We start from the raw sequence: 26,739 nt of genomic DNA on the forward strand, positions 1-26,739 counted from the left end.
TGCGGGCGTGCCGTAAGTCACAACACGACAATGGTGTTGACTCTGTACTCCAGGGAGGTGAAGATTTCAGGGTCGCCCCTGAGTGAAGAGGGTCATCCTGTCTTGCTCGGTATTTAAGGGGGCCCGCGGTGCATTTCAGGGACTTCGGTACCACCAGAACCGCCCGCAAATGCCGCTATCCAGAGCCATTCCCTGCAGACTCACAAGTCAGGGTAATGGATTCAAGACTTCAAGAATTGAAAGCAATACACGAAAGATGATATTTATATGACTTATATTTTAATATCATTTTAATATTGAATATGTCACAAGATTTAATGACCAAATTAGTCATTTACATTTTTCAAAGATATCTAAATATAAAATTGCTAAAAATTCAAATACAGATAGATAGCGAGCTACAAATCATATTTCTTTCATTTCTGGGGTAGGTGGGAATGGAAGACGTTAGAAAAGGATGCTTCTGTTGGCTGAACAAAGATCAGAATGAAAGAGGAATTCATTAAAATGCCCCCAGTGCAAAGAGACACACTCGACTTGGAGATGCTGTTTTCGGCACATCTCTTCTTGTACAACAATTTAAAAAATTGTTTGAAGTGCAGGTCCTCGGTGAAACGTCTGGTCCTCGACCCTGGCCGGGGACAGCACGAAAGGATGTCCCCCTGGGAGGGACCGTGGAGAGGCTGGTGAGGACCGCTGAGGCATCTGGTGTGGCCAGGGGTGTGGTGTCAGCGAGCAGTCAGTCGGACCCCGCAGGAGCAGGCTCCCCTCTGCCCGCCCCCTCTGCTCACCAACCCCCCTCCCCACTCCTCCAGCAGAGGGAGAAACAGCAGCTTGCAGCCTGCTCAGACGAGGAGGCAGGCACTGTATGGAGAGGAAGAAGGGGGCGCGGAGGCCCTTCTGAGTCAGTAAAGCAGAGACGTTTCCAATTCCCGGAAAACCCCACATGCAGGTCTACTGGCTAGCTGAAACATACACTTGCTATTTAAGAAATGGAAAAGCCCACTTCTGGCGGGAAGCTGACCTGAAGACCAGCCGTCACCCCGCTCTCCCAGCACGGGTGCCGGACCTGCAGTCCCGCATCTCTGAAACCATCTCTGAAACCAAGAGGTGCCCGGACGAGCTGAAGAGAGGTGTCTTCTGAAGGGGGAGCCCGGGACACACAGCACCAGGCCCCCCCATCCTAACTTTAGTAAGATACTATCCTCAAAGCAATGCACTCATTTAAACAAATGGCATAGTTAAAGCTATTGACTAAGCCCTAAACATTTCTTCTGAGAAATCGAGCCATAGCTTTTCCAATCTGCCTGTTCAATACGGGAACAGGTTTAAAGAGAATGACATGATCAATCCTTTGCCCCAAAGAACGCCCGTCATACCAACCATGATAAAGAGTACACCTGTTTATTAAAAGGAAAAAAAAAAAAAAGAAATGTACAATTTTGTTCTTCGGTTGTTTTAAGAAATTTGATCAAGTTGCAAGGAAATGTCTGGGCATGGCTATGTACAGCCTCAGGCAGGGCCGTCGGGCAGTGAGGATGGTTGCGGTGCCGTGTGTGTCGTCGGGCCCCCGGCACTGCTCATCAAAGCCACTGCCACTCAGGCTTCAGTCCCGTGGGGATGTCCCCAGCTCCGTTCCCCCAAGAGCCCCCCGACCTTGTGCCTGTGAGCCAGGGACTGGCCTGCCCCCGAGGGCTGCAGGACACAGGGTGGGCTCTAGGGCCACCTGGCCCTGGCAGGCAGGCTCTGAGCTACGGTGACAGATTGGGGCTGGAGGCCAGTGTCATTGCTGCCCTGATTTCTTCTCCTTCTGGAAGCTGAAGCTTGTACGTCGGTTCAGTTTTCTTTGTTTTTGAGCAAAATAGTCAGCCCGGGCAGTGCTTGCTCGTGATTCCAGGATGTAGTTAACCTAGAAAGCAAGAGGACACAGCCCGGTCACTCAGCAGCCACTTGTTCGCTCAGGGCCAAGAGGGGAAGGGCCCTGACCTGCGCTGGGAACCCCAGGGCCGGGTGCTCTCTTGTGTGTGGAGCCCGGTCGTCACAGCAACCTGGCGGGCTGGGATGGGGCCCACTTCACGACAGGAGAATGGAGGCCTGGAGAGGACCAGCGGCTGGTCCCGGCCTCTCAGTCCTGCTGGAGGGAGGCTGGGGGAGGTTCCTGATTCCGCAGCCTGTGTCCCCTCCTCAGCACACGCTGCCCCCCAGAAGGCTGTGTGCCAGGCTCCTCACCCGCTGCGCAGTCCTGGGCCTGCACATGACTCCCTGAGCCCCCCTTTCCTCGTCTGAAAGAAAAGACACTGCAGGGATGAAAAGCCAACCGAACCAAGGCTCTACCTTCAGCCTCCCCATGGTAGGGACAGAGCTTCCAACTACGAGCTTTCATCTCCTGCCCGTGAGCACCCTGCCGGCCAGCGCGCAGCCGGTAAGAAGGAATGAAGGTCGGGGAAGAGGGCTGAGCTGACCAGGATCACCCAGAGGTCAGGGTCAAAGCTGTGAAGGTCTCGTGTGCAGAGCGCGCAGCCAGGCCGCTCCCGGGTGGCCGCAGCCGCAGCAGCACACAGTCACTGCAGCGCCCACCGGGTCTGAGCCTGGCTCCAGGCTTGGTTCGAGAGACAGAGGAAAAAGTAAGACTTGGTCCCTGATCCAAAGAGCTCACTGCTTAGTAAGTATTCGACAGCATGACACGCGGGACACCAGAGACAAAAGGAGCAGGATGGAGGAGATAAATATCGGGGATGTGTAGGGCAGGAAAATCTTGCAGAGGAATGAGCGATCTGGGTTTTGAGAAATAAACAGTAGGAGTCTGGGGTGTACCAGGGGCAGGGGCAAGGGAGAACCAGCACACATCCCAGCGTAGCAGGGGTAGGCAGCAAGGAGGGGGTGCGTCTGGGGCGCTTAACTGCTTTGTGCCCAGCCCAGGTGGGGCGGGCAGAGCCAGGGAAGGGCGGTGGTGCTGGAATTGGACTGGGGCCCAGTGTAGAGTCTGAACCCCTGGCCGGAAGGTGTGGTGGCAGCAGTGCTCCTGGAGTGAGACAGGTGCCACTATCATCCCACTGTGCAGATGAGAAAATCAAGGCAGAGAATGGTACTGTCCTTCACTCAAGGCCACAGAACTAGTAAGTGTCTGCACCAGGGTGTCCCTTCACTGGCATACTTGTAGCTCCCCAGGCCTCCCCAGAGGTGCTCTCACCCCTCACCCCTCAGATACCATCTCTCCCTCCGCCCCTGCCAGCCTCTGGCTGGGGCTTTTCGTAGCAAACACCTTTCTCTTTGCTCTCACGTTATTACCAGCAACCTGAATTATTTTTGACTCCAGAAACCTGCCACGGCCTGATTCACCCCCGAGGGCCGCGTGGCCCACGCCCTGAGCGGGAGCGGCCCCTGCTGCCTCTGAGAAAGCAGCCGAGGGTGTGCAGGGGAGGCGGGCGGGATGGCGTGCCTCCTGTGGGCCGAGGCCCCGACACCGAGTCCCCTCCAAACTTTCTGCTCTGATAGTTGCCAGCAGCAGGCGTTAAAGGCTGGTGTGTGAGTACAGAAGGCCTGACATGCTTGGCCCGCTGCCTCGCCAAGTTACCAGCTGAGTGCAATAAATCATGAGGCCTGCGGGGCCGGGCTGACGACTCGGGACACTACAGACAATGTATGGAAAGAAGAGGTTTTATCATTCTTAATAAGAGCCATCTTTGGATTATATTGTTTGCACGCTCAGCCAACCTAGTGTTTTCAGTGTATCTTTGGCACATATAACTTGACGAAAGCATTTAAAAATGATCCTTAACTAGCCAACTATCTCCTAAATTTATTATCTTCAGTGCTTTGTGATAATCACAGAGATAATTTTAATGGAAGATTAATGTAATAATCAAAAGATAAAAACGCCCTTTGGTCTGCCATTAGCTGGTTAATATGCTGTGGCTTAAAACTTGCACAATTTTATGCACTACAGAGTGTTTCACTTTCAATGCATTTTACAGCTTAAGGCATAAAAATATAGGGAGTTTTCATGGTCAATAAAGCCACAGCCTCCATCACTCGATCACAAGAAGAACCCAATTTGAAGAGACCAATGATTCCTCTGAGATTCATCTCGAAGCCTGCAGAATTAGGGACCACACATGGCTTAGCTCACTGATGGCTCGGGGTGGAAGGGGCTCCTCAGGGCTGGGGTTGGACCACTGTCGCACACTCTGTGGCCGTGGGTATCTGTCCCCTCATCTACAGAACGGCGATAATAATGTCTACGCTTTGCAGGCCAATAGCGAAGACCGAAGAGTTACGTAAGATGTCTTGTATGCAATTGGTGTTCAGTGAATGGGAGACGTTATTAATATTTCTACCTGGGGAAAAATGCAATGGGATAAAACCACTTGATGGAGAGTTGCCTGTTCTTAACGGTTTCTTGGACATCGGTCTCTGGTCCTTATCTTCTTCTTCAGTTTCCGTTTTATGTCAAACTTTTTATGTCAGTTTCTCTCGTTTTTATGTCAGTTTCTCTCGTTTTATGTCAAACTCCCGAATTCTAGAACCGCCACATGCATTATTTGAGTCTAAGACTGACTCCTGAGAGAGCCTCTGGTGGGAACATTTCTGCCACACTCTGGAACACAGGGCTGGGGCCTCAGTCACTTGGTATTGGTGCAAAGCTCAGACACTGTGGGGATGGCACAGAAGGCTAAGTATTTAAATTGCTATAAAAATCAGAGACAGAAAAAGTGAAATTTAATCTTCCATCAGGATCATGACCATTAGCTCTCTAAGTAAATCAGGCCCGGGCACGCTGTGACTCTCCTGGAGTCTCGAGCATGATGCAATATTTCTACAAACATTTTCATATGAAAACAGACATTTCAGGGGAGGCGACAGGCCTCAGGGATTTTGCAGCAAAGCATCTGCTTCAAGGGAGCATTTGGTCCCGTGAAATGATTTCTCTGCACTTGCTCCTGCGGAGCCTCGTACTGAAGTCATAAACCTGTGTTTCTGTCATCAATCTGCTGTTGTGAAAATTATTTTGATGTCAAACACAGGATTATAATTTTACTAGAATCCTTCTCAAGTCTTGAATATTTTAATGCTGGCTATAAAAAAGAGGCCAGCCCCTGATGGGGTAATGGAATATTTCTTTACCTGGTCCCCAAACACTGAACAAGTTCCCTGTGCTGTCTGGTGGCAATCTGGCAAGTAACTCTTGGCTTGCTGGTTTCAAGCACTGGAGGCAAGCCCTCTGGCCCTACGGCCTGGTCTGAGGGGGGCTCTGGTCCCAGCTGTCCCCTCAGTGGCTTTATCCTTTTCATTGCATCTACTACTTTTGGAAATCTTTTGTAGCCATAAGGACTCGGCCTCCCAAAAGTCTTTGCAAAATAATTCGGTTGAAACCTGTCATTCAACTCCCTAAGGGTACACACATCCGGGGGTTAGGAGCACAGGTTCTGGAAGCTGCCAAACCTGGGGTCAGGTCCGGTCTGTCAGTCATGGTCCTAGCTAAGTTTCTTTCTTTCTGAGCCTCAGTTTTCATGTAGGAGATGGGGACGATTTTCCGCTACTATCTTGCAGAACCACAAAGGTTCCGTGGAAGAGGGTATATAGTGCTCAGCTCGGGTCCTGTACTCTGCAATCCCTGAGCTACTTTTTAAGAAATTTTATTTTATTTTTAAAGATTTTATTTATTTATTTGACAGGCAGAGATCACAAGTAGGCAGAGAGGCAGGCAGAGAGAGGAAGGGAAGCAGGCTCCCCGCTGTGCAGAGAGCCCGATGCAGGGCTCGATCCCAGGACCTTGGGATCATGACCTGAGCCGAAGGCAGCGGCTTAACCCACTGAGCCACCCAGGTGCCAAGAAATTTTATTTTATTTTAAAAAAAGCTAAAGAGAGAACACAAGCAGGTGGAGTGGCAGCAGAAGGAGAGGGAGAAGCAGACTCCACGCTGAGCAGGGAGCCCCACGTGGGGTTCGATCCCAGGACCCTGAGACCATGACCAGAGCTGAAATCCAGACCTGAATGCTTAACCAACTGAGCGCCCCAGGCGCCCCTGGCTTAGCTACTTCCACTATTATTACTTGATGGCTTTTACTCTCCAGAGGAGAAAGAACACTCATCTGGGTAGTTTCACCCTACCTCATTTATCTGTGTTCTGGGGTGGGGCAGCGCACCTGCTACGATCCCCATTTTACAGGAAGAGACACTGAGGCCCTGAGGGGACGGGACGAACAGGAGTGCGACAGCCACAGGCCGGGGAGCCCCTCTGCCGGTGAGTCCTGCTCCGCCAACACATGCAGCCTGGTGGTTCCTATCTGCTCTGTCTGTGCAAGACTCAGCTGGGAGAAAGGATTCTCCGTTTGGAAGAGTCTGAGAACCACTCGTCCAGAGCTACTCAGAGCACAGTGCACACACCACAGCCCGGCGGCACCCGGAAACTTCCTCGAGACCCACAGGCTCGAGGCCCACCCCCGGCCTCCCAAACCGGCAAGGCCCCAGGGGAACTTTTCTCGGCCTGGCCCCACTTTGCAAGGCTCCGTGCGACCTGGCCTTCCCACCCTGCTCTGTTCCCTCCACGCGCTCGCTCTGCCTTGCCGTCCCCTCACAGGCTGCTCCTGCCTGAGATGCCTTCTCTCTCCTCACCTGCTTTTTCACCCATCCTTCAGGGTTCAGCTCTCCCTGAGCCCCGCCATCCCCCATCAGTTTACCTTTTTCACATCTACATGGGACCTTTGTGACTGTTTAACAATCTCTGTAATTTAATGTTAGTCTCCTCTGACAGAGGAAGAGCTTTCTGGCACCAGGGCACGGGTCTGTCACTGCAACATCCCCAGGGCTAGCCCAGCACACGAAGCTGCTCAGTGTGCACTGCTCAGACACAGTAACGCACAACTGTAGCGTAGAGACGGATATGTTCGGAACAGGTTGCTAAAATTATCCGGAGTACATTAAGTGTCTTTACCTAATAACAACAATTTCCTCTGAATCCATTCCAGGAGCCTCAGGGAGCTCCTGACAATGGAATGGAGGAAATAGCGGTGCGTGGACGGTCATTCATCCGAATGAGCGGGGGCGGGGGGGAGCCGGAGGGGGCCCTGCTTTGGCTGAAGTAGGAGAGGGGCAGCTGACCTGGGAGGCGGCCCTGGGTGCGGGTGCTCCCCGCCTGGGTGACCAGAAGGCAGTTCGTTCTCTGCAAACTGGGCCCAGGAGTCTTGTCCATGCTGGGAGGAGGGGGCCGCAGGCAGCGGGAGACCCGGCCCTGCACGCCCATTGCACGCCCAGCGCCCGGCCTGCGGAGGACACTCACCTTGAGCACGATTTCATTGACAGTAGCAGCGTCAGATTCAAAGTAGAGGTGTTTATAGTCATGATTGCTTAGATACGTGACTTTAAATATTGCGTGACCTGGAGAGAGACAGAGAGAGAAAAGGTAGTGCTGAGGGAGTTCTGGTGAGTTCCCCTTGGGGAGGCCCCCCCCATTCTCCCCCTGGCACTCCAGTTCAAGCGAAAGCAAGGGAAGGCGGTGTGGCCGGCTGTCCCTGGAGCAGTTCATTCTTCTTATCCCAGGCTGGGGAGAAAATGGACCCCCCCACCCCCCGCAAAAAAAAAATCAAACGGCTTGTTAGGTCTCATTCCACTGACTGTGTTCAGGGCAACGCCACATTAGGAAGGCTTTACAGAATTACTTCTAGACAAGTATGTGGAAAAGGTGGTATTTTTAAGGTAGAAGGCCAATGAACTCCATTTTTTTTTTAAATGATTTTATTTATTTATTTGAGAGAGATCGAGAGCATGAGAGGAGGGAGGTCAGCGGGAGAAGCGGACTCCCAAGCAGGGAGCCTGATGCGGGACCCGATCCCAGGACTCCAGGATCATGACCTGAGCCGAAGGCAGTCGCCTAACCAACTGAGACACCCAGGCGCCCCTGAACTCCATATTTTTACTCTAAAAATAAAGTAACTGTACTCAAAGCCAAATAAATGCACAACAGGAAGGACAAAGGCTGCTGGTAACCCTATCACGGGGCTTCTCCAGAGCCCTGGCTACTGCGGGGTAGGGGGTCCTGGTCTTGTGACCCTGCCTGGAAGCTGCTCCTGGGCCTCCAGTCGTTTCTACCCTGGAAGGATGGCAGGTGTCTGAGCTCAGGGGTTCAGATGCTCCGAATACACAAATCTCTCCCAGAACCAAATTCTTGCATGCCCCTTTCCCACCGCCTTCAGAATAACCTTGTCATTTCTGGGACCGCTTCCTGCCTTGCCCCTCTTGCTTCCTCTCACTCCCATGCACAGGCTGGCCCCCGGCACTGCACCTTCCCACCAGCCTAGGCCTGGGACGTCCTCTCTCACGACCTGTCTGGAAAAGGGCTGCCGATCTTGTGTGACTCAGCTCACCTGGTACCTCCTTGGGTGAGTCTTCATAGCTGTACTTCTAGGCGCTCTCCCATACCATATGTGTCTGGTCAAAGAAACCTGTCTACTGTATCGTGACACCTGCAGACAGGGGCCATGTGCCTGTCCTCTGGACCAGACATGCCAATCAGATTCCCTCTTCCAAAAAGACACGGATGCCTGCTTGTCTCAGTCCCGAGTGAAGCCCTCCCTTGCCCACCGGCACATGCTGTCCTTTGAGTTATGGGAGGCTGTGGCTCTCCAAGAAAGTCCTCTTTTTCCCTTAAGCTATTTTGAAGTTGGTTTCCCTTCCTGGCAACCGAATGAGCAATGCTTCCGAGAGACCCGCAGTCAGCGCTCAGCGAAGTTCCCCGACGGGAGCAGCTGGTGTCACCCTCCTGCAGACAGCCTCAGCAACAACCTTCCCTGGTTTGCTCTGCAGACCTCAGGGCTGGTGAGATGAAGCACATTTTTTCTAATTCTTTCTCATCCATTTTCCTTTTAATTGAAGCAGCACTGGTCATAGTTATTAATTAATAATATATCACCCATATTACTGTAAGTTCACCTCTTTCCCGGAGAAATCTTCTTGGGGACTTTATTTACAGTAGCTAATTCTTCAGATCTCCAAAAATAAACTGATATATGTTGTACATTTGTGGCCAGAAAAGTTGAGCTGCTGGTATTTTATCCTGGAAACATCATTATGATATACTAATTGTGACTATAAATTCTATAATGAAAAAATTAGCTAATAATTTCTGAAAAACCTCACTTTCAGCCACTTGACAAATTTAGCCTGATTCTGAATTGTGGCACTAAAGTGTCAGAATTCTTAGCCAGAAGCTAGTCATCCTGTTAATATGTAAATGACTTGTTTCTGATAAGAAACCGAATCTCACATAAATAGATGTGTGTGTGTGTGTGTGTGTGTGTGTGTGTGTGTGTGTTCCTTTATTTTCACAGGACCCATCTTGGAAGAGTAGAGTCTTGCTGGTGATCTCACTGTGTGGAAGAACAATGCCATTATCTTGTTGGCTCTGCTGTGACCAAGCAGAGACACCCATGAAGGTCACAGGGCTCTGAAGGACAGAGAGAGACACGCCCTCCAGGAGGCCTTTCTGCTGACACCTGGCCATGACAGACACAGACACTAAGGCCTGGGGCTAAAAAGGACCAGAAGGTCTCAGGGAGGCCCGCAGACCCAAAGCTTCAGGGTTCACTGACCACTCTGATAAGGGATCTCACGGACTGCCTATACCACCTGCTCCCACTCGTCGCTGACAAAACCAAACCCAAGCTCGAGATGCCAGATCCTGTTTTGCCCAAACAACTCAGACGCTATTAAAACCCTTTTCTGCACTCTTTAGGTAAAGCCAAATCTAAATGTAGCACATGCGACAGGCAGTCTGCGCTGGCCTGGAAGCCTCTAGAAACTGTGCTCCTGGGACCCCACGGCCCGGGGAGCATACTGACAGTGGGCTTACGGGGGGAGGCCTGTGGCTTGTCTGCACCACGGTCACGTGAAAAACAAGAAGAAAACATCCCAAGTCAAGCCTCCTGAAAGGCCGCCTGTTTGGGCCAGGTGACATCTGTCTTTTGCCACGCATGTTCCTTGCCTGTCCCTGGTGCTCATTCCAGAGCCCCAAGGAGGAGTGAAGCTCAAAGGAGTGATGGAGAGTCCGCCACTCACCCTCTCTCTGAAGCCTCTGCTTTACTGGCCTTCCCCAGGGAAAGCGTTCACGTCACAGAGACGAGAACACTGAGAATGTTACCCGGAGGCCTTGTACTTTAACTTCAGGGAAGCAGCCCTCTCGTGAGGATTACAGAGCCACGGATGATCGTAACTGGGACGAGGCGTGGTGAGACAGTGACGGCGCACGGCTCTTTTGTACAGTGTGCAAGAAATTTCGAGGGACAGCTCTGGGGTATAAGCTCAGGTTAATATCAGTGGCCACGGTTTCCCCCATACCCGAGCCAGGGGACATGGGGCCGACTCAATCCAGCAGAGTTTTTGCTGTGAGGACTCCGCACACACTCCCGGGATCTGTTTCACTTCGGGGCTGGAAGGGCACTTTCACTCCGTCCAGGCCCTGCCAGCAGCGCAGCCTTACGCAAGGGCCAGAGGCGCGCACCGAGTTGAGAACGGTGGGCACCAAGAGCGTGCGAAGTGCAGGTTGCTGCTGTGGACGGCCCAGGCAGGGAAGGGAGAGCAGACAGTTTCTTGGAGGAGCCGACATTGGAGCGGTCTTAAAGGAGGATGGGCGCGGGGTGAGCTGGGTAAAGGCAGGAGTGGAGAAGCGTGCAGCAGGGTCAGGACAATGTACAGGGGCAGGAGGCAGCAGCTGTCTGGGGGCATCTGAGCAGACAGAGTCACGTGCACTGGGTGGCCAGGAGGTGACATGTGGCAGGGCACAAAGGGCTGGGAATGTCGGAGCCACTCGTGGCTCAGAGGGTCGTAAAGCTGGGCAGTAAACAGTCAAACTGTGCTTCTGGGGGTTCCGCCTGGCTCCCCAGGGCCAGGAGCCCAGCTGCCACAGTCACCCAGGTAGGAGTGTATGCAGATTTGAGCTGAACAGAGGCAAAAAGGAGGCTGAGCAAGGGACTGACTTGAGAACTGCAAAGAAGAGAACATTGGCAGGACTTGGGGATTGTTTTATGACCGAGTAACAGTTAATAAGCGGGATTCACACTTGTGTAACTTCCCCTCGCCCCAAACCTATATATGAACGTGTAACAAGTTAGTTGACCTCTTGCTGGAAACGAATCTTTCAATAAGCATGAGTCATACATGTTACGTGGTTAGCTTTCACCAGGGGTGGAAGCAGGGAAGAAGGAATCGCTGGCATTTCAACACCAGCTGGACAGGCCAACAACAGAGTAAGGGAAGTCTGTTACCAAACACTTTATCAGCCTCAGGCACACCTTGCATAAGGGAGGAAGAGGGGGCAAACGGCCTCCCCAGCGGCAGCCTACCAGGGCATCTGTCCTGGGGTGTGAGATGGAATCTGAGCTGGGCAGGTTATCCTCCAAAATTCAAAGAACGTCAGCTTTCAGGGGGGAGGGGGAAGCCAGAGAGGCAAAGTGTTTTTGTAAAAATGTCAGTTGAGAAAAAAGTTATGTATCCGTATGCTTGAAAAGAAAACGCAAAATCTAATATTCTAATTAGTCTGAATTATTTTGCTTGTATTGTTAAATTCTATTTGGAAACTAAGGCATGACAAGGGCCTTTGAGGCAGGGGGGAAAGCGCGATCCCTCTGGATTCAGGCTGAGGATGAAATTCCAGCTCCGCTGTGTTCCAGTGGCGGGACCTGAACAAGACACTGTCCCCGTAGGTGCCCAGGTTTGCCCTCAGGCATCTTGTGTATCACCCAGATATAGCAGGGCTCAGTGGTGCTGGCAATCATTCTGTGATGCAATAGATTTTCGAACAGAAAATCCTCTTGATTTTGAAGATTTAATCCGCCTTTGAGCAGATTTGCTTTTACTGTTGTAAGAATAAAATGGAATATAATGGGGGCATAAAATGGTCATCTAAGCATTAGTCACATGCCCAGGGCAGACACCCCAACTATACATTTGCCTCTGAACAATGGAAATCTGGATATGTAAAAATGTATTTACATGATGTATTCTTTCCAAAGGAAAACAGAAAGATGGAATGTGACACTGAATATCAACTACTTGTCAGAAGTGGAGACACTGGAACGCTTGTGCTCTAATTTCTCTTCTGTGTTATGGGCTTTAACTTAAATAAGAAGCTGTGCTGGAAAAACAGTTTCCTCTGGTCATTCGGGGGAAACGACCAGAGACTGTTCCAAGAAGCTGCTGATGTCACCCGACGGGCCACTGTAAGCAAAGGGGCAGCAGCTTCTTCTATCCACCTGCTACAAATGCTCCCAGATTTCCTCTGCACACGGACCGGAGATTACGGTTTGAAGGAGCCCCCTTCTTCTCAGCTCCCTGCTGAGCAGGGAGTCTGATGCGGGACTCGATCTGAAGACCCTGGGATCATGATCCCAGCTGAAGGCAGATGCGACTGAGCCACCCAGGCATCCCAAGCTGTGCTTTTCAAATGCAGCCTGCAGCCCGCCTTTGTCTAAAATGCCCCAGGAATCACCGCTTGCCAGGGAAGCCAAAAATAAATGTTCCCTTTTTAGCTTTTCAACTAAAAATATATATAAATCTATTTTAAAGTTATAATAAACTTAGACATGAAGGAAAACCTCCACACTCTACCCCCAGAATAACACCTGGCACAATGATTTCCAATCTCTTTTCTAGTCATTCCCACATGTCTGTTTTCACATAGTTGTAATCTGACTGTATACCAAAACTTGGGCTTTTTTTTTTTAACAATTAGTTTTTTTTTTTTTTAAGATTTTATTTATTTATTTGACAGATGGAGATCACAAGTAGGCAGAGAAGCAGGCAGAGAGAGAGGAGGAAGCAGGCTCCCTGCCGAGCCTGATGCGGGGCTCGATTCCAGGACCCTGGGATCATGACCTGAGCGGAAGGCAGAGGCTTTAACCCACTGAGCTACCCAGGCACCCCAAGGCTTTTTTTTCATTTTAGTTAACATTTTACCATAGCCCATTCCATGTTACTACATAGTCTCTACAACCATGTTTTTCAAAGGTGCATTCTTTTGCAACGAGTAGCAAGTGGATGTGTGCCAAAGTTCATGCTCTCATGGGCATTTATGATATTTATAAAATCTCCAGTATTACCAACAGAGCTATGAAAAACATCTTTTGAGGATTTGGATTATTTTTTAATTCCTTTATATGAGGCACGGATGCCAGTTAAAAAAAGTTTTTAAGAGGAGAATTCTAATTTTATTGAGAAGGAAACACTTTAAAAAAAAGTTGTGGTAAATTTTACCATTCAGGCATTAAGTGTAAACTTAAATTGTATAAAGTGCATTTACAATGTCCTACAACCACCACCACTATCCATTTCCAGAAGTTTCCCATCATCCCAGACAGACATTCTGTACTCACTAAACACAAATGTCCCTTTCTCCCTTCTCCTAGTTGTTGGTAATCTCTGCTTTACTATCCGTAACTACAAGCCTAACTATTCTAGGTGACAAATATCAGTGGAATCATACAGTATTTGTCCTTTTGTGTCTGGATTATTTCATTTCTCATGGTTTTCAAGATTCATCCATGTTGTGTACTATGTACCAGAATTTCATTCAAGGCTGAATAATATTCCAGTTTGCGGATCTACCCTATTTTATCCGTTCACCCGGAGGTGGACGGACATTTGAGTTGTTTCTATCCTTTGGCTCTTGGGAACAGTGGTGCCATGAACACCGGTGTGTAAGTATCTATTGGAACCTCTGCTTTCCGTTCTTCTGGGCATATACACAGAAGGGGAACGGGCTGACCATATGGTAACTTCATGTTTAACTTTCTGAGCCAAACTGTGTTGTGCCCTGGCTGCCCTGTTTCACATTCCCACCAGGATTCCACGAAGGCTCTCATTTCTCCACATCATCACATTTTTTTTTTTCTCTTTCTTTCTTTCCTTTCTCCCTCCTTCCTTACAACCAACCTAATGGGTATGGAGCAGTACCTCGGCGCGGTTTTAATTTCCCTGATGACTAATGATGTTGAACATCTTTTCATGTGCTTGTTGGCCATTCACGTATCTTCTTTGGATAAATGTCTATTCGAATCCTTGCCCACCTTTGAATTGGTTTGTTTTTTGAGGAAACTGAGTTTTAAGACCTCTAAAATCTGGGGGCGCCTGGGTGGCTCAGTGGGTTAAAGCCTCTGCCTTCGGCTCAGGTCATGATCTCAGGGTCCTGGGATTGAGCCCCGCATCGGGCTCTCTGCTCGTCAAAGAGCCTGCTTCCCCCTCTCTCTGTCTCTGCCTGCCTCTCTGCCTACTTGTGATCTCTGTCAAATAAATAAATAAAATCTTAAAAAAAAAAAAAAAAGACCTCTGTAATCTGTATTTGTATTGTCCAAGATTTTAAGTGGCAGAAATAGCATTCAAACTCTATGGGGTGGGCTCCCAACCCCTTGCTGTCTTTGTAATTCCAAATGGCCTCCTTGCAAATCAGTGCATTTTAGCCCAAATCCACACTCTCTGCTACCTCGAACAAAGAAGGAAAACAAACATTTATAAACTGTAACAGCTGCTGCAGCATGGATACATTAGAAAACTGGGTTTCTAGGGTCGGATCTCTTCTGGTTTCTCTGGCCTGGAAGGAAGTGGAAACCTCTTATTGAAATTCCTGGGGAAAACAAGTGGGAACGCGTGTTCTTTGAGGCAAAACTGTACCTTTCTGTAGACCCTGCAGTTCTCAGGACAGGGTTGCAATGCTCTGGTTTCTAGGCTGAAACCCGTATGGACCCAGTCTCCACTGTAAGCAGCCGTTCTGAGCTGCTGTAGGGGCTTTAGGTCGATGTACTTCAAGTGGCAAAGGCTGGCATCACTCCCCCAGCTCCCACAGTGGCAGAGGCCTGGGAACTGTAATGACCCCTCTGACCTTTAGAGCAGGGGCCGAGTCTGACCTACTTAGGTTCTGCCTGCATCTTTCAAACCTTCTCTCTCTCTCTCTTTGGCTCCTTCTTATAAACATAATTAAAGCTCTCTGATTATAAAACTCCCCTGGCAATGTGATTCCCCTTCTTCCTCTAATTTATTGAAAACATTCTTGCTAAGGTCACTGCGACCTTTATGTGGAGAGACCCAGTAGATACTTCTCAGCTTTTAGCTTGCTTGGCTTCTCAGCTGTATTTGCTACTTCTCCCGGAACTCATCTCTTCCCTGGATTTCCACCCAACCACAGTTACTGACCCTTCAGTAGAATTCTCCAGCCAATCTGCTTCTCACTTCTTTTGCGATCCTGTCCTTCATGTGTCCCTTAAGAAATAGTCTTCCCAGCGTTCTGTGCTTGACCATTGTTCCTTCTAACTCTGCTCTTTCAGGTTTGCCCCTTAGATTTTAATTACCACTCATGCTGATGATCCTGAAGCAGACAGACCTTTCTCCAGAGTTTCCGGGCCAGCTACTAAGTACCGCTGTCATCTTCACATGCCTACAGTGCAGCACGTCCAGAATCGGTCAACATGTCCCTTTAAATCAAAAGCTGTTCCAGGCATCCAGTCTCCTAAGCTGTTCTCACACATTCATCTTCTGCACCTTTCCATTTGTTTTTTGACTTCACCCAGGTCCTGACCATCTATTGCTTCCTTTCTGGTTTTCCTACTTTCGATCATGACTTCTTCAGATCCAAACATCTACCTACAGGAGTCATCCTTTTGTTTTGTTTTTAAAAGATTTTATTTATTTATTTGACAGACGGAGATCACAGAAGAGCAGGCAGAGAGAGAGGAGGAAGCAGGCAGAGAGAGAGGAGGAAGCAGGCTCCCTGCTGAGCAGAGAGCCCGAAGCAGGGCTCCATCCCAGGACCCTGGGATCATGACCTGAGCGGAAGACAGAGGCTTTAACCCACTAAGCCACCCAGGTGCCCCAGGAGTCATCATTTTGTAACCCATATCTGGCCAATGTCACTCTCCTAAAACCCTGTGTGGCTTCATTTTCTGTTGTCCTCCCAATAAAGTCCAAAGTTCTTAAGACGATTTTCAAGACACTCGATCAGCAGTTCTGACTTTGGTCTCGGAATTGCTTTACATCACCAACATTTTGTTTGTGTGAATTATATCAATATTTATTGCATTAGAAATTAAAACGGAGAAATTTTAAAAATATTTAATTCATGAAAAATAATAAACCCATTACAAGTTAAAATAAACTATGTATTTTTTAAAATGGAAAAACACTGATATTTCCCCAAACAAAAAGTTTAATGAGTGGAATTACTTTATATTTTTGAAATCTAATTAATATTAATAGAACACATCTGGACTATCCTATCTGCTCCTGCATTTTGTCTGTTGATACACTATTTTGGCCGAAGCGTTTGAAAGAAAGCCAGCCTCAAACAGTATGTTTTTGGAAAAGGGAGGCATATTTTAGTATTTATCTTTGTAAATATTCTTCTTTGACACTATGTCAAACTTGATACATGGTAGTTTCTTAAAGAGTAGTTGCAATATGGAATGTAAAATCACATTCATTAATATCACCACTGATCTCGTTAGGAAAGTCTTTAAGCTATGAGAAACCAAGCTCAGTGACAGAGACAAGTTTTCTAAAATTCTAGTTGTCATCTGAAATCTTGAATTTCATCAATGGCATCAAATATTATCCCTGGTTTTCCTTGAAGTGAAGGGCTTCCCTCCTTTATTTTCAGGAAAATGTCTGCTAAATACTCAAGTTGGAATGACCATGGTTTGTCGGCTTCTTTCAAGTAAAAGTGGTGTTCCATGAAATAGATAAATGGCCAGTTCAACTTGCAACTCAAACAACCATCTGTGTGCTTTTCCGTATTTCCGTATTCTACTCCCATATGTGGCAGAAATGCTTATGTGGACTCCAGGAAATGAACTAAGAACAATGGTTTATGGAGTCTTTTGATTCTTCAGTTCATGTGTAAGTTGTTGTTACGAAATATTCTGGCATTTCAGTAATCAAGTACTGGTTGAGTTTTACCCTTCAGCTTTTAGAGAGGTAGCAGACAGACAAGAAACAAGTTTTGTATCCGGACATTCTTCCATAGTTTGTAACAAAGTCTGCGTTTCAAGTACCCTTGGGAGGCTAAATTACAACACATGAAACCCATCTATGCAGAGTCCTCAGAGCACACAGCTAGTGTGAGCTTTGTGCAAAAAGAAAAAAAAAGCCTTTTTCAATTTTAAGCATTAAAATTTCACATTATAAAGTTTCCTCCTGGATTAGAGTGTAAGGAAAATAAAATTACTAAGTTATGTTCATCTTTTTTTTTTTTTTAAGACTTTATTTTTATTTATTTGACAGAGAGAGAGCACAAGTAGGCAGAGAGGCAGGCAGAGAGAGAGAGGAGGAAGCAGGCTCTCTGCAGAATAGAGCGCCCAATGCGGGGCTTGATCCCAGGACCCTGGGATCATGACCTGAGCCAAAGGCAGAGGCTTTAACCCACTGAGCCACCCAGGCGCCCCTGTTACATTCATCTTTATAGGTATGGAATGTTATGATTTCCTCAGAGCTGCAAAAGGCTCTATGTCTTGCCACAAAATAGTTCCTCGCTGCCATACTACTCTGTACTACTCTGCTTACTGAGTTCTTGGATTGCTTTTTAACAGTTTATGTTTTGTTTCAGTTTTGGTCAACTCTTGTAAGTTTTTACTTCCCATTGTCTTTATTGTCATTCTTTCTCTCCCTCTTCTAATTTCCCATATTTCATATCCTTTAGGATGAAAAACCAGATAATTGAGCATGACTGACATTTGTTAAAAAAAAAAAAAAGACTTTACAGAATCTGAGCTGGGGCCAGAGATAGTCTCCCATCAAAGCAGCACAGAAGTTTAAGTGCCTTGGATTTGTGTCAGTGGCAGAGAGAATATGAACCTCTCTTACCATTTATACCGTTGATCACTGAACAACATGGAACAACATGTGTATGGTTTCACTCATCACTAGAGTTTTTCAGTAGGTATGGTATCAACAAATACAGCTATCTTTATGATTTTCTTAACATTTTCTTTTCTCTAGCCTACTTTATTGTAGAATACAGTATGTAGCACACATGACATACAAAATGTGTTGATCCATTGTTTATGTTTTCAGCACAGCTTCTGGTCAACTATAGGCTATTAGTTAAGTTTTGGGGGAGTCAAAAACTATACACAGATTTTAGACAACATGGGGATTAGTGCCCCTAATGCCCCATGTTCGCCTTTGGACAAGTTATGTAACTTCTTAAGTTCCAGTTTCCTTAGTATTTTAAAACAGGAATAACCTCAGCCTCATAGCATTGTTGCTAGGATAAAATCAACAACTCTAGAATTCTATAATAAATGTATATAAAACCTCACAGAGCTGCTGTAAAAATTAAATAGTGCATATAAAGCTTGCAGGACACTGTCTGGTACATGGCAGGTTCCTTTTGTCTTTTTACCTCCACTCTCTAAGACAAGCAAACTAGTCCTGAAGAGGACTAGATAGTAAATATATTAGGCTTTGCAGGCCCCGAGAAAAATTAAGGACATATCATAGATACTTATGGGAGAAAAAAAAATTTCCAAATTTCTTATTGCCAAAATTTGAAATATAATAGTCAAATCTATTTTTAGGCGGGTGTAATACAGGTCTACTAAAGAGAAGGACAGAATTTTTTCGAGGTGGTAGATAACTTTGCTTAAAGGGAATTCAAAGTTAGTGTTCCCTATCATCAAATCAACTGCAAATGTTCACCTGTAAGGACCATTCTTAGCTCACAGGTTGTTGGCTAGATTTACCTTTGGGCCATGGTTTGCCAATCCCTGCTACGAGGCCTCTCTTATTTCCCTCTCCTTGGTTCATTCTGTGCAGTTGCTAATAATGACATTGAGGGCTCCTTGTGTAGATCTGGGCTTCTATCTGGCATTCACCACCCCCCCTCCAGCCTTTAACCTTTCTTGTAGTGAAGGCTTAACGGCAACACATTCTTCCATCTTTTGAGTGTCTGAAAATGTCTTTATTTCACCCTCATTTCACAGAATACAGAATTCTAGATTGACAGATTTTTTTCTTTTAGCGCTTTAAGAGATGTCACTCCATTGTCTTCTGGATTGCATTATTTCTGATGAGAAGTCAGCAATCATTCTTATTTACCTATCTTAAAGTACTAAGGAAACTCTTGGTTTCCCTGGCTGGGTTTTGTTTTTTTTTTAAGATTTTATTTATTTGAGAGAGAGAGAGAGTGCAAGAGTGAGAAAGAGCGAGTCAGGGGAGGGGCAGAGGGAGAGGCAGACTCCCTGTGAAGCTGGGAGCCCCATGTAGGGCTCGATCCCAGGACTCTGAGATCATGACTTGAGCAGAAGGCAGATGCTTACCTGATTGGCCCACCTAGGTGCCCCCCCTCCCTTTTAAAAAGATTTATTTAGGGGCGCCTGGGTGGCTCAGTGGGTTAAAGCCTCTGCCTTCGGCTCAGGTCATGATCCCAGGGTCCTTGGATCGAGCCCCGCATCGGGCTCTCTGCTTGGCCGGGAGCCTGCTTCCCTTCCTCTCTCTCTGCCTCTCTCTCTGCCTGTCTCTCTGCCTACTTGTGATCGCTATCAAATAAATAAATAAAAATTAAAAAAAAAAAAGATTTATTTACTTATTTGATAGAGACGAAGAGAGTAGCACAAACAGGGGCAAGGGCAGAGAGGGAGAGAGGATCTCAAGCAGACTTCCCACGGAGCATGGAGCCAGATGTGGGGCTTGATCCCACAACCTTGAGATCATGACCTGAGCTGACAATAAGAGTCAGACTCTTAACCGACTGAACCACCAGGTGCCCTTCTCTGGCTGTTCTTAAGATTTTTCTCTTTATCACTGGTTTTCAGCAATTTCATTATGATGTGTCTTGATACAGTTTTCTCTGTATTTAGCCTGTTTGGTCTTCATTGGTCTTCTAAAATTGGTGGATTGGTATTTTTAAATTTTTAAAGCAGATCTGGAATAGTTTCCTCCTCCATCCCTGAGACTTAAGTTATCTGTACATTAGAACACTTGATATTATTCCACAGTCTGTTCTCATAAAATTTTTTATTTCTGTGCTTCTGTGCTTCAACTCCTGTCTTAAAATTTACTGATTGTGATAGGCAGATTCTGAAGTGGCCCCCAGTGATCCTGTCTCCTGCTTTTCATACTGTGTCATCTCCTTGTCTTGTGTGTGGTGGGCTAGACCTAGTGACTTACTTTTTTTTTTTTTTAAAGATTTTATTTATTTGAGAGAGAGAGAGAGTGAGCTCGAGTTGGGTGGAGGGGCAGAGGGTGTGGGAGGAGCAAGGAGCCTGACATGGGGTTTGATCCTAAGACCTCAGAACCATGACCCAAGCTGAGGGCAGATGCTTAATTGATTAAGCCACTCACGTGCCCCTAGTGACTTACTTCTGATGAATAAAATTCAGGGAAAGTGTATTTCAAAGCCACTTCTAAGATTAGGTTATAAACGATTGTGACTTCTTCCTTGCTGGTGCTCTCTTAATCTTCCAGCTGCCATCTTGTGAGCTCACCTACAGAAAGGACTCTTTGGCGAGGAACTGAAGGTGTTCACAAAGAAATAAACTCTGCTAGCAACTACTCAGTGAGCTTGGAAGCAGATCCTACCCCAACTGAATCTTGAGAGGATTGTAGCTGACTGCAACCTCGGGAGAGTCCCTCCGCAAGGGGACCTAGCTAAGCTGTGCTGGATTCCCGACCACAACACTGTGAGGTCATAAATGTTGTTGTTTTAAGCCACCAAGTTTTGGGGCAATTTGTTATATGGTCAATAGGTAACTAACACTGACCTTTTAAACAGATTTCCTAATCTGGTCGCATCATTGTTGATTCAGGTATTGTATTTCTCAGCTCTAGAATTCTCATTTGGTTCTTTTTTTTTTTTTTTTTTTTTTTTAGCAGTTTCCATTTCTCTTCTTTTTGAGTTATTGTTTCTTTAAATCTTTAAACACATTTATGATAGCTATTTTAGAAGTATTTACCTGCTACTTCTGTGATCCCTGCCATTTCTGGCTACTTCTGTTGACTGAATTTTCTCCTAGATACAGGACACATTTTCCTACTTCTTTGCACATCTGGTGATTTCTTACTGAATGCTGGACACTATAAGCATTACATTGTGGATTGTTTGCATTCTGCCATCATCCTTTAGAGAATATTGGGTTTATATTCTAATAGCCAGTTAATTTACTTGTGGATCATTTTGATCTTTTTAGATCCCCCTTTTTCTTTAAAGATTTGTTTTTTACTTATTCATTTGAGAGAGAGAGAGAAAGAGAGAGAGGGAGTGAGTGAGAGCACGAGCAGCAGGGAGGGTCAGAGGGAAAAGCAGGTTCTCTGCTGAGCAGGGCGCTGGACATGGGGCTCAATCCCAGAACCCTGGGATCATGACCTGAGCCAAAGGCAGATGCCTAACCTACTGAGCCACCCAGGAACCCCCTTTTAGGACTCCCTTTAAAGCTCAACTGGGCAATCACTATATTGTACACTTAAAACTAATATAACACTGTATGTTAACCAACTGGAATTAAAATAAAAACTTTAAAAAAAACTTTATCAGGCAAGGATTAGAACAATTATTAATCTGGGGCCGGTTTAACCTTAGTCCTAAAATGTGGCCTTTGTTGAGTCACGGCTACATGCCATGGAAGCTCCCCTCTGGTTGGCCAGAACTCCAGATTACAGCAGTCTAGTAGTTGTGCTCTGGCCAGCCTTGTAGGTCCCACTGTAGGCATGCACAGCTTAGTACACAACAAAAGATCTGAGAACCTCTTTCTGGAGTTTTTTCTCAGTGTAGTGCTCCGTCCTCTCACACTTAATTTACTGTAAATTTCAGCCTCTTCCAGCTCTGATTTCTGTCTCTGGACTTGGTGAGCCTGCTATAGTCTCCTTGGGAAACCCTGAAGAAAGCTGAAGTGATAGTAAGTCTCACCTCATTTGTTTCCCTTCTCTCAGGGCTCAGTCCTGTACTGCCTGTTTTCCAGTGTCTGAGAACAGTTTCTTATATTTTGTATAGTTTTCCAGTCATTTATGATAGAAGGGCTAATCTGGTAGCAGTTAGCCTGTCCTGGAAGTTGCCTATGGGAATCTTATAAGCAACACACACTTTGATTTTAATGAAAGAATGGCTTACTTTTTCCATGTCTGTGAGAAGAACTTAAAATCTAAGCACCCCATTTATTTATTATGAAAACACAATTTGGAGCTTGGCAGGAGGCAAGGGAAACAGATTTTTCCTATCATTTATCCAGCTGAGAAATCTTCACAGTTTTTCAGTAGGGAACAGTCTCTGCCCTTACCCTCTTCTCAATCAGGATCTCTTCTGATGTTAAAATCAGAAAAGAAAAAAATTGAAGAAAGGGTAATAAAAATTTAGGAAAATACAAAATGTATGCAAATTTTCCATACTTGTTTTGATATTATAGGTCCATAATGCCCAAGTCAACAATTAGATGCAAGCTTGATAGCAAAAAAAGGTTTTTTCCAGGAAGAAAAAAAGTTGATACCCCAAAATATTTTCTACTCTAACAAATATCAACATTTAAATCGACACAAACATATTCTTTGTTCATTAATAAGTCCTAGGGAAAAACGAAGCAGGTTTATAGAGAAGATAATGAAAACCCATTGAGAATCTCAGCACCAGACAATTTTCCTCAGGTTATGCAGTTAGCAAACACGCCCTCCAACTCCCATGAGCAACTGTGGTGTGTGATAATGAATATGGGAGATGTGTTCTTCTCATTTGTCTGGGGCTCAGAACAGAATCTCCTGGCTCCTAAATTCATAGAGTGTTGACCTTCCTGAGACCATACACTGTACTGAAGCACCTCTTTCCACGAACTACAGAGACAAGCACCCTGGTCCCATCTATCATATGCTGAGGGCAATCAGCAATAGTAGGTCAAGAACAAGATGTTGGGTTTGCCTTTTCACTACAGCCTTGGGAAGTTCTCCATTGTACCTCCATATCTCTTTGCTGAAAAGCCACACTTGCTGTTGGCTAATTCCAAATTCTAGAAGCAACTTTTAAATGCTTCAGGTGCCTAGGCAGAGTTAGAGAGTCATCAAGCACTGACTGTAGACCCTGGACAGAAGGTGCTGGATTTCTAAAGGATGCGGCTGGGAGCATAAATCGGCAGGCCTAGTGCAAACATCAGGTGTCAGTTAATAATGACCAGGTCAATGGCACACATGCTGGGTTGGTTCCCACAGGCTGAGTTCTCAGGGGTCCGGCCAATGTTATCCAGCCCCAGAGAACTGTTCCCTGAAATACAGTGGTGGCCTATTTAACAGCAGATCACAGCGTGAGGTTACTGGAAACCAAACTGGGTCAGAGGACCGAAGAATGCAGCCTGGCAGTAGATGAGGCACATGAGCCTCCAGCTTAGAGTGTTCTCCCCACCTTTATTCTGCGGCACGCTCTGGGTCTTTCCCTCCCACACACTTGGAAAAATGGAGGTGGTCCCCTGGTTGCCCAAACGCGTCTCCCCGGCAGCTCCCTTGTTTTGGAAGGAGATGATAAATAAATCAAAATGCACTAAGCAGCACTTCCACAGGCACTCGCCTCCTCCACCGAACGTGCACCTCATCAATCACACTATTGTCTGCTTGAAAGGCGAGCCTTGTAAATGTCATATCCACTCAGGCCCAAGGAGAGGCGCATCCAAATGCAGCAAGGAGTTTTAATTGGATAGTGTAATTAAACTAAAAAACCCCAGCAGACTCCCTTTGACAGGATAGATGAAGACCCCTTTTAATAGGGCTAGGAAACATATCTGTTAAAAGGATGAGCACTGCCTGCTCCTGATTGTGCTCCAGAGTACTCTTATGAAAAGGCAATTCAATAACTGGGGCATTTAATATGTTAGAGTCCATTGTGTTCTGTAATCTAACAGTACTTACCGTATTTGATCTGGAACTTATGAAATAAGTCCTTGTCAGAGAATAAAAGCATTACATAGCTTGACCACCTGATGTTTGGAGTACCTGGACCTCCTGGGAATCATCAGAGCCTAAGGATGGGCTGTGGTCTTCCTGGTTACAGGCCCACGTGAGTATAAATGCATGTGCCTTACTTACTGGCCTACAATACGTGCTATGGCCGTGGCCATCTGCCCACTCACTCAGGGGCTGTAACTCTTTCATCCAGGGGTGGCTAACATCATCCTCATTTCTCTTTCATTCTCATGAACATCTAAAGAATATGACAAAATTCTTGGGTAGCTCCTCCTGTAGGTACCGGAATGCCTGTCACCTCAGTGTGTGGGTGTATGTGGGTGTGTGTGCGTGTGTTCTCTCTGCTGGAACTACTACCCCCATCAAATAGGCAAAAAAAAAATCAGGTGATCAGAGGATTCAAATATGGGTTGGGGTGTGCCCAAGTCGATTTTAATAACAAAACCCGAGTCCTTCTGCCACCCTCCCTACTCTTCTTTGTTGGGACAGGGAGTGGGGGATACACACACACACACACACACACACACTAATGGCCTACAGCTCCACAAGCAAGGTAACAGACTTAGTAGGAACACACGAAGAGGTTCATTTCTGCACAGGGCTGTCTTACAAGTAGACCGTAACAACCCCTTTCAGATGGAATGCTAGTTCCCAAGGACAACGTCAAGGAACTCAGCATCTGGGTGGATCAAGAGAGCCTGAGTTGGGGCTGAAGTAGGATACAGACAGAATTCAGACTCCCCCATCTGTAGCTTTCCAGAAACAGTGAGACACTTGGCTTTCTATACAGAAACCTCAAAGTCAGTTTGCCTGGACCCTCAGGCTGATTTTCCTTTTTTGAGGATGGTGAAGGTTTTGTTTGATGACTGTTTTACTTCTCCATAAAACCTGCTTGAAGCTCTTTTGTAAACCTCTGACCACTCTTAATACTGGTCTTTCACTATGAGTTGATGAACCCATTAAGGACATATAAGTGAATGCTTATAATCTATGAAAACTGGATACTGAATTAAACCATCAAATACCTTTAGGTTTAAATGAAAACTACATAAAAGCATTTCAGCCATCAATTTGGCTATCACTTCTGGCCAGTATGAATTCTGCTGGAAAAGCTATTTTCGTGCAGATGTGGAATTCAATGGGAAAGACTGACTCGTGTACCAACATCAATCAAAATGTCGACTTCCCTGGCAGCTCTCAACAGTAAGGCAGGTTCAAAGGTCACAGGATAAAGAAAAAGCCAAGCTCTGGTTCAGCTCTAATATCTCCTCGGTAGAAGTCTTGCAAAAGTACCCCCTTCTGTATTAGCCTTGCTTTCATTAATCTTCTTGCCATCTTCTTTAACTAGTCATGCAGAACCGCTCGATAGCAAGACGTATAATGGGGAAGGCCCTGTGCCTATTACCACGTTAACATTCTCTTAAGCCCCAGTGCAACAATGGAATGAGAAGGCAAAGGGAATCTGCAACTGCAGGGCGCAGGGTAGGCAATTCAATTACAGCCCGGGCTTACCTATGTACTTCTGACCTATAAAACACAAGAGGCCTTTGTGTCTAACTGGCTTGGCCATTAAGGTTGCTGAAGATCACAACAATGCTGATCTTTTCTATTTAAGCTAAATCAATGTGGACAAATCATTATTCAGTAGCTTTAATTTAATTAGTAAATTAAATACACTACTTTACAGATCTTGTCAAGTACTTATGAAAAGAAAGATTCATTTAAGCGGGAGGTCACCAATAAGCCCCGCTAATTTCACTCATAACCTTAACTGAATCTCATCTCAAATATCTAGCAGGTTCTATTCGTGAGGGCTTGACAGTCTCCTGCAGTTGTGGTTGACTCATAATCCCAAAGAGTTCCTATCCTGTATCCAAACACTGTTCTGGACAAAAACAAAACAAAAACAACCAAACAAGCATTCCCCCACCAGCATCAACAGAATCAGATTTCCTTTAAATTATACTATTGCAAGAGAACATAATCAGGTTACCTCTATTATGTTGCTTCCTTAAGATTTTCTATTATCTATACTTAATTGAGATACAGAGCTCTTTTCAGCTATAAAGACGACAGCTACTTTATTAAGGTTTAAATCTGATTTCTTAATGATAGGCTGCTTCCTTTAAAGACTCGAAACCTGCACAACCTTCTTATGATAAAACCAGACCTGGCATGGTTGAGTCTGGTACTTTATTTAAATACAGCCTGAGAGTCTCTGAAGGGTGTTAGTTTAAAAGAAAGGTCCCTTGCTTTTGTTTTCAGTGTTGGAATTTGAGGCTAGCACTTAAAAAGAGCGACCGCTACATCCAAAGCCTAGGTTTAGACCTGTATAAGGATGGAGAATGCCATGGTAGGTCCTAATGGGGAAACAGTTTCCCCTTCTATGCGCTGTATACATATTCGTTCAGTTAAAATGAATTAAAATGAATTCATCTTTCAGAGGTTTGTGACATCCTTCAAAACAGCAAAAGCTATCCTAAAGAGTGGCAAAACCAGACTGCGAAATCACGATTTGAATAATAATGGCAGCATGCAGGCTTTTTTTTTTTTCCCCTCTCCAATCTAGAAAGGCAGAATTTATTCTGAATTTCTCAGGGCTTTTGATACACAGATTTTCTCCACTAACTCTGGTAAGAGTCCATATTTATATGTACAAATTTCATCTAAGGCATGTATCTATTTAGTCATTAAGTTCCAGGTCCTTAAACACTCCCAGGGACAGAGCAGTAAATCTTCCTTCTGAGAAGGCAGCCTACGAGGGAGAAGTTAGGGGAAGCAAAGAGAGCCACAGAGCGGCTATTTATGGAGCCCGGCTGCAGAGTCTGGGT

The 26,739-nt window shown here is 46.1% G+C and overlaps 1 protein-coding gene across 7 annotated transcripts in view; it reads right to left on the bottom strand.

Annotated features, from left to right (window-relative positions):
* Positions 1–1,387: 1,387 nt before the first annotated feature.
* The window catches only part of MAPKAP1 (MAPK associated protein 1), a 243,423-nt gene continuing 218,071 nt past the window's right edge, over positions 1,388–26,739 (bottom strand). For 4 of the 7 annotated variants that reach the window (XM_032865866.1, XM_032865865.1, XM_032865868.1 and 1 more), the window contains 2 exons: positions 7,281–7,378; positions 1,784–1,909 (listed from right to left, as the gene is read on the bottom strand). In XM_032865866.1, coding sequence (XP_032721757.1) covers positions 1,784–1,909; positions 7,281–7,378 — 224 coding nt within the window. Of the gene's footprint in view, positions 1,910–7,280; positions 7,379–26,739 lie in introns of all 7 variants that reach the window. The other 3 variants (XM_032865872.1, XM_032865869.1, XM_032865871.1) reach the window with 1 other exon arrangement.

This window comes from Lontra canadensis, unplaced genomic scaffold (assembly GCF_010015895.1).
Source record: "Lontra canadensis isolate GAN:19392208 unplaced genomic scaffold, GSC_riverotter_1.0 scaffold30, whole genome shotgun sequence".
Lineage (NCBI taxonomy): Eukaryota > Metazoa > Chordata > Mammalia > Carnivora > Mustelidae > Lontra > Lontra canadensis.